The following is an 8,576-nucleotide window of genomic DNA, read 5'->3' as shown; positions in this document are numbered from 1 at the left end:
GCAGGGTTTTGAAACAATTAAACATCCAAAGTCGTTCCCTCTGTACAATTTTGTTGAACCAATGCATTTATTCTCCAAAATCAAATAGTATGTTTAATTTAATTAAAATAAGGCAATACTTAAATGAACTAATTACCTTAAGTGGCAATAAATGTTACAGTTTTGAGTTGTTATATACATGTTTAGCTTAAACGAGTTATTTGATTCCACTTAGACTAAAGAAAATAAAAACTTTAGGTGGGCGAATGATTTTTGTTAAAGATGAATAATTGAGACATCAATATACTGCGTCCCTGAATGAATGGGGTTCAATTTCATTTGGACACCATGACTTCACTGGCGAATTTGCACTATTCACAGCATTTACCACACATATTGTGACGTGACAATACTGTACATGTGACCAACATGTGTTGGACTGAGCAGACCGACTACAACCATTTGAACCCACGTGTTCTGCTCCTCAGCACCGCACGGGACAGCGGACGGGCATCGTTTCGTCAAGCTGCAGAGGAGGGTCCGGCCGGAAATGACTTGGGGCATCCTTTCAAAATTCAAGCGTGTTCTTAATCCCCTAGGGATGTTGAATGCGTTCACTGATGCTTCCTTGCTGATAGGAATCAGCAGACGAGCCATTTCAAAACCAACTTCGATTCCACATCTGATCAGGGCCCTTGTGTTTCTAGGATACCATTCGACTTAATGCCTCCCTAGGTGGACCTGTGACACAATCCCGCCCGTCGTTTGTCACAGCATCACAGCGCGTTGTGTTCGCGTGCGTTTTACTCTGAAAGGGGATTAGCGGAAGCTGCGTGTCTGCGTGTGACTTGCCCATGGCTCCAAGTTGCGTGTCCGGCAGGCTGACGGGTTGTCCGCCGCCCGGAGCCTGAAGACACTTTACCTCCTGCGACACCGCAGCCGTCCCTCTCTGTCCCTCTGTGTCCCTCTCTGCCTCCTCCCGGCCACGTGTGTCTCGCGCTGTGGACGCTGGGGGAACCGGGAACCGGGACCCGGGACTCGGCGGAGACACGCACTGCTTGTCGAGAATAACAGATGTTGCATCTCCATAGGAGCGCATAGGTAGCGCAGGACCCCCCCCCCTCCTCAGAAGGTAAGGTGTTTATTTCTCTCCCTCACGCCAGGTCGGAAGCGGAAGGCTCATCCCCGCGCACTCACCCCGCGGGGTCTCGGTGCGGCGGATCCGCGTGATTCCACGAACACGCACCGCTGCGGGAGGGGTCGATTTACCTTTAGAAACTTGTAAAGTCGCTGTGGTCTTTGCACACGCTTCGTGGTCCACTCGGGATGAGAGGCGCATGGTGGGGGGGGGGGTGATCCGCCGGGGCCGCGCACGGTGTTCGTGCACGCAGGTGGATTCCTGCTGTAGAATGTGATGTTCATAAAGACATAAAAACCTGCCGTTGGACTGACTCTTGTTGCTTTTGTTTCATTTATAATTTAATGAAACGCTGAAAAATGAATGAATGTTTTTTAAAGGCAGAGAACCCAAACTTATGTGCATGAAATGTCACCTTTACATCATTACAACTCTCTACTTAAAGTTAATATATCAATTAAAATCCATAAAATGAGATGTAACAGTCCTTAATGTGGGGCAGTTTATAAAAAAAATACAAAATACATTTCGATTGGCCTTTACAGATGACACCATCTGATCCGCTGTATTTACTAGAGGGCTAAACTAACTCCTTTCCAAGAGATGCTAAATGTTAATGTTTGCTTAGTTGTGATGCTGAGTGCCTCTAAAGACTAGACGAGCCTAATGAAACACTCTTTAATCACACAGTCTGTGAGTATCAGAACAATGAAAAGTGTTTTGACAATTGTCCTACGAGATTATATCAGGCAACATACTCGTGAGGATTCCAGAGACCCTGCCCCGACATCTTACCCCTATCTTTTGGGGGGTGGGGGGGGGGGGAGCGCAGAGCACAGGAGGCTGTTGGATACTGCCAGGTGCCAAGAGGTCCAGGGGACCCCTTCGGTTTCCATTTCAATCAAGAAAAACTGCCAATTTTCAAAATCTACGCAGTAAATAGGTAGCTTAAAAATCAAAGTAGTGAAGTAATGGGATTGCGTATGAAATCAAGATTGTCTGTTACTGGTAGCCCACTTACTACGGGAACAAAAGATCCCACCCTCGGACGCAGAGTAGGTGACACTGCCTTGTCTTCCTACTCGTTCTGTTGTATATCGTTCTAAATAAAGCACATGTCGTTCATATTTACATTTGAGTTACTTATATTTTACAAGAAACATTCATAATTCAAGTTCTAAACGCCCCCAGTGGATCAGTTTACTCCCTCCCACATCATCATGTGTGACCTCATATGAGAAGGAAGGACCCCGAGCTGATGATGACACGTATGTTACCTTGTTTGAAGTCCCCAGGAGTAGTGCACGAGTTGGAAGCAAATTTAGCACAGTGGCCAAAAGGTGGAATGGCAATTTCAAGGTTTGTCTTGTGATGCCTTTGGGCCTGAAAAGAATTCCCCCTAAACCATTACACTGAGAAAGAGACATCTGTCAATTGGTGGAGAATTTATTTTTTAGTTCAACCTTTGAACACATGATTGGTTCTGAAAAGTTGTAAAATACCCAGATAGACAAATCCTGAGTTGTTTTCCTTCCTTCGTTCGTGTGAGTGAGCCGAGAAGGAGGCTGGACTGAGGGTTTCGAGGAAAAGCCAGTCTCTGCTCCATGGTCCTCACGCTTTGGGTTGTGAGACATGCACAGTGGAAGTGGAGCTGGATGTTAGCGGGTCACAACAGACAGCGCTAGAAACACATTACGCATATAAGATATTGCAGATTGCATAGTAAGAACTCTTATATTGTGGTTTGTTTAATCTTGCGGGGCCATTTTTAATTCACTGCTCATTGGAGAAGAAGCCACAATAAGTCCTGAAGTGACATCCTCGGCTCTACTAATGGTTGCAGAGCCTCAACTGACTAAGCTGTGGAGCTCAATCTGAGTATGCTTTTTAAATCTCTTCTTGGAAATACAACCTTTGTGGTGTTATGTAATCACAGTCGCCGAGTGCAGAAACGTTTGAACTTGATGTCTCTACTTCTCGTACGCAGGTTGAAGCTCACCAAGCTGAAGAGAGACCCAGACGTGGGGGAATTCCTGATGAAGATGGAGTCATTGGTCTTCTGGAGGGCTGTCTTCATCTTCTTCTCACTTCCTCCTATCCAGGTACTACAAATGGATGGACGGATAGATGGATGGATAAATAGAGGGATGGATGGATGGTTGAATGAATAGATGGATAGATGGATGGACAGCTAGACAAATGAATGGTTGAATAGACAAGTTGAAGGTTGGATGGAGAGATGGAAGGATGGATGGATGAATAGATTGATGGACTGGTGAATAGACAGGTTGATGGTTGGATGAATGGATTGATGGATGGACTGATGAATAGACAGGTTGATGGTTGGTTGGATGAATGGATGAATAGATTGGATGGACTGGTGAATAGACAGGTTGATGGTTGGATGAATAGATTGGTGGATGGACTGATGAATAGACAGGTTGATGGTTGGATGGAGGGATGGATGGATTGGTAGATGGACTGATGAATAGACAGGTTGATGGTTGGATGGAGGGATGGATGGATTGGTAGATGGACTGATGAATAGACAGGTTGATGGTTGGATGGAGGGATAGATGGATTGGTAGATGGACTGATGAATAGACAGGTTGATGGTTGGATGGAGGGATGAATAGATTGATGGATGGACTGATGTATAGACAGGTTGTTGGTTGGATGGAGGGATGGATGGATTAATGAATAGATAGGTGGATAGTTGAATGAATGAATAGATTGATGGATGGACTGATGAATAGACAGGCTGATGGTTGGATGGAGGGATGGATGGATTAATGAATGGACAGATGGCTGCACTGGCTTCACAATTTTCTATTTACCACCTTTGGGAAACACATTCCTGACCCCTCGCTGTACTTCAAACAGATACTTGTATGTTTTGTGTGGTTATTGTAGATTTCCTCTCATACCTTCTGGCTCACATGGTGTCATCATCACAGAATTTAGTGGATCAAATGAACATGTACCACACCACAGAAGCCTTGCTAGGGCTCCCACTAGGGCTGTCAGCCCCGTTGGCTAATTGGATCTCAGCAGCCCGAATCACATTGTTAATGCAGGTCAAGGCGCTGCTGGGTAGTGTGTCTCTGTGCATGTGTATTAGCAGAGTAAATGTCACCTCTTTATATGAAGCAAAAAGGATTGTGGATTTCTCTGGCAAATATAGCAGCTCCTTAATCCCTGACAACAGGCTGCTGTGGAACCACAGCCGACTCCATCATCGAGCCAGAGGAAACATCTTTGTTTATAAAGGCAGGAATCATTCTTCCGTCTATTTTCAGGACCAGTACTTGCTTTTATGGTGCGCTATGAGTTTAAGAATGAGGGTTTGGACAGAGTGTTTCTGCCTCATAAACTCAACACTGCCCCTTGGAATTTGAGGTTTTTAAAAAAGTTGATTCATCGAGTGCAATAAAAGTTGTGGATTTGAAGTGTCGAAACCACTGTTGGGATTAAACTCTAATTTAAAGTATTCCTTCCTATTAGTTGCATTAATACAAATAAACACATAAGATAAGTCAAACATTGTAACAAAGTTTATTTGGACTCACTGTATTTTTCTGTTTTCTTTAATTGAACTGCACATGAAAACTGGGGGTCAGAGTGTAAGAAAAGTTTGTAATATTCCAATGAAAGATGCTTTTTATAATGGGAATTATCACATTTTGAATCTTATTATCCAATATTTCTAGTAATCCTGTAGCTCATAACTAAAATTTCTATTATCTTACCTAAATAAATGGCATCGGCAGTATTATTGAGTTATTGTAAGTTGGTTAGAGCTTGTATTATAAAGTCCTAATTCTGTTTGAACTGTCTTTATTACAATCTACATTAGACCTGTTTATAGCTCTTCTCAATGCTACAAGTGAGCAGGACGACTCTCACACACCAAACAAACACTTTTTCAAAGAATGCACATACACATCCTACAAGACTGGTTTGCCCTGGGAAATAATGTAGGAGACAGGATGCTTCATTTCCTGTTCTTTTAATGAAAGCAATTATTTTGTTTCCACTTAATACCAATGCTATTTACTAACAACTGCTAACATTGCAATTCACAAATAATCTCAAAAGTACACAACCATTTTTCAGATACACATGTCTTTTGAACGTAAAGATGGGCCACTGTCCATCAAAATCATCACAGGCAGCCAGGTAATAAAAGAGCATGGACCAGTTTACAAAGTAACTCCCAGTCAGAGACATGGTTTAGTCTGAAGCACCTGCACTGAGGTTATGGTCCGAGCTGCAGCAAAGCAAACCCAAGCACGAGGGAACTCAAATCCTTAAAAATCTACACAGCCACGACTGTGGCTTCACTGAGACGGACACTTCAAAGCTTCTATGCTTGGTAATCATGGTCCAAATTAGTGTTTTTTTCATAATCATTATACATGCATCATCCTAAACATTCCACATCTAATGAGCACTGTAATGCCTCATTATTCATTGTGCATCATTGTGTATGACGAGGAATAAGCATGAGCTCCTCTCAGAGGGATTGCACTGTTGGTTGTGTGTAGCGGGTTCGTGCTTGTGTGCTGTCCAGGGTACTGAAACGCAGCACACGAGATCAATAGACAGTTTCAACAATGCACCGTATTCTTTATTTTACGTGTTCACGTGGGCTACCATATATTTATTCATACATTCGATTATAGGTCACTTTTGAGCATTATTTTCGAGCTGTTTTCGTTTCAATGGCGCGTCTTTTCATTATCATCTCCCCTCCCACCAGCGTTTTAACGCACAGGCTTACTCATGCCCCCATGCCTACGCTAATAGAGACACACAGGTAGCGGGGATTTTTACTCCCACAATCAGCTGTGTGGTCACGTTGGTACGGAGAGAGTTTGTGTGTGTGTGTGTGTGTGTGTGTGTGCGCGCGATAGAGTGGTACAGTTGACCTGCAGTGACCTGGCCGCTGTCGAAGCAGCCTCCCGGTGCTTCTCGGCTCTTACTTGGTTCCTGTGACTATTGGACCAGCTCCTTCTCTGTCCTCGTGTTCTGCTTTTGAGCCTCCGTCTGCCCGCCCTCCTCATCCGTGGCGGCTCAGCTGCAGCCTGCATGTCTGACCCCTCACAGAGATGTGGAGGGATGGAAGTTAGGATAACGGAAAGCAGAGGGAAGGTTAATATTCAGGTGCTCCAACCTGCCTTTGAATAAGTCAAACACACACACACACACACTGTGACCTTACGCTCACGGTCTGCTACCTGCCAAGCCTTAAAGTCTTATTGCACACTTTATTGTGTAATAAAGAAAGAGAACACAATTCAGTTCTTGTGCGTTGTGTGTGCATAAGTGTGTGTGTGTGTGTGTCTGGATTCCTCCAGTAAACTCTACACGATTTAACATGAACATAGAAGTGCTTCTTTATTCTGTTGGCAATAATTGGATTTTTTCGCAGCCCAGAATATTTGAAAGGACTCAACGCGATCGATATGGCGGCCCGGCAGAGAGAAGTAAGACAGTCACCAAGGCAACAATTAAGCTTCATTTCAGACCAGATCACCAACAATAGAACACTAGCCAAGATGACGGGAGTTATTCCAGCTCTCTCATGTTCCTGCTCGCCCGCCTTTCAGCAGATGTTTTTCACTCTTTCGATCCGTCCCCGCGGCTCACTTTGGTGGTCGTGCCCCCTGTGTGCGTCCCATCGCACGCGGATGCTGAGCCAGCACGGCGTCCTGTGATGGCATCGGACCAGGTACCCCGGAGATCTTGGCACGACAACCGTAACAAGGTTCTGCCAAACTTTTGTCATCACATTGCACTTCCCCACACAAAGGGCAGGAATCTGGAGCATTTGCTTTCTCACTTCCCAACCCAACAGATCACTGCCACTTCATGACAGAATGTTATAAAATGATATTGTGACTAGCCGAGTCATGCATTGGACCTTCCAATGAGAGGCAGCGCTGACTGATTTATCCTGGGATGGGTCCGGATTCAGTTCGGAAAACATCACGGGGACGAGTGAAGAGCAGAACAGCGATGATATAATAAGGAGCGGCAGCATAAACATGGTTTCTATTTGGGAGCAAGAGCAGAAAGTTCCAGCAGAGTGTCGTCTTTCTGAGAGAAAACAGACGGTATTTACAGCAAACCGCAGTAAATAAATGAGATATAGAGGGTAAATAAGCTGTCCAGTCGGTCGGATAATTACCATTGAACCCAATTATGACTGCTACTTTGAGGAAAGACAGCGTGAGCCCACCGGGGGCGGAAGGCATTTGGTGCAGATGCAGCCGCAGCGCTTTCTTTTCTTTTTTTTCCCCCTCCGTAACCCTCCCAAAACTGACTGAAGCCGATGCTCCTCCCTCACCGTGATGACACCGCGTCCAACAATCGGCTGAATCGAAATGCTAAACTCATCCAGATGTGTTCAGTTGTAATGCGGTGAAATGCAGTTATTGGTGAGAAACACGAGGCGGACCCTCACAGGTTCAGAATGAATTAGCAGTGAACGGATGCTGAGGAGAGGAAGCCGCCTGGGATGAAGCACAGAGGAGGTTTTGTTGTTGTTGACATTTCACTGATATTGAGACACCCCCATTAACATCATGTAGGAGTATCCTGGCATGATAATTCTTTAAAAGCATAGCTTAGTTAGCTGTATAATGGATGGGGCGGGGGGGGGGGGGTGCAGTGTGTGGGTGAGAGAGCATGTGTGTAGGGCAGGATGTCTGCTTGTCAGGCTGCAGGATGGAGGCCAATATCAATTTTCATCAATATTGAGATCAGGATTATTTATATATTTGAGGCTGCAGGGTGACTCCTCTCATCTTGCTCTCCGCCTGGTGGTTGGCTGACCTTTATTCGAGGAAGCGCTTGATTTGATATGTAGCAGAGCTACATGAAATGTCAATATTCCTGACAATCATACTCATTAAATTGTAATTACTTAAAATGCGGTTAATTGTGCAGCCCTATGTTCAGGTGATAATAATTGGCTCAACAGATATTACCTTCTTCTTTTTTTTTTGGCGTGTGGCCAACAGGTCGCCGGGCTGTGGGAGGTGTGTTTGGTGCCTGCCCGGGTGGGGTCAGGGGTGAAGTGTATTATACGGACTTTGCGCTGTAAAGTGAGAAGTGAAGGAATGTGTTGGGTACATTGGAACAAAGTGGTGTGACTGAATGTGGATGAGGTGATGGTGGGGGTGGGGGGGGGGGGGGGGCGCTCTACTGTGCACGCTTGGCTGGTCGCGTGGATTATGCCCAGCTGATGTGGGATCAGAATCACGCCTGATTGCCTTTTATTGTCCGGGTGTTTTTTCAGACGTGCGGCGACATTCAGCGCTCCGGGGTTCGGTTCTCACTGACCCCCCTTTTCTTTTAAAACTAAAAATAGGGAAGGCGGGGGAATGTCTCAGGAGAAGACAATGCGCGCTGGTCGGCGTTATCGCCCAGCCACGAGGGACCGGGGAGGGGT

The 8,576-nt window shown here is 45.3% G+C and overlaps 1 protein-coding gene across 4 annotated transcripts in view; it reads left to right on the top strand.

The window, feature by feature from the left end:
* Positions 1–605: 605 nt before the first annotated feature.
* adamtsl3 (ADAMTS-like 3) overlaps positions 606–8,576 on the top strand; it is an 86,292-nt gene continuing 78,321 nt past the window's right edge. Inside the window, exons 1-2 of one of the 4 annotated variants that reach the window (XM_037488224.2) lie at positions 606–1,111; positions 3,105–3,219. In XM_037488224.2, coding sequence (XP_037344121.2) covers positions 3,154–3,219 — 66 coding nt within the window. In that variant the 5' untranslated portion in view covers positions 606–1,111; positions 3,105–3,153. Of the gene's footprint in view, positions 1,112–1,536; positions 3,220–8,576 lie in introns of those variants that run through there. The other 3 variants (XM_062561663.1, XM_062561662.1, XM_062561661.1) reach the window with 3 other exon arrangements.

The sequence above is a fragment of the Pungitius pungitius genome, chromosome 4 (genome assembly GCF_949316345.1).
Source record: "Pungitius pungitius chromosome 4, fPunPun2.1, whole genome shotgun sequence".
Classification (NCBI taxonomy): domain Eukaryota; kingdom Metazoa; phylum Chordata; class Actinopteri; order Perciformes; family Gasterosteidae; genus Pungitius; species Pungitius pungitius.
Note: the sequence above shows the minus strand (reverse complement) of the source record. Positions and strands in the feature narration are given on the sequence as shown.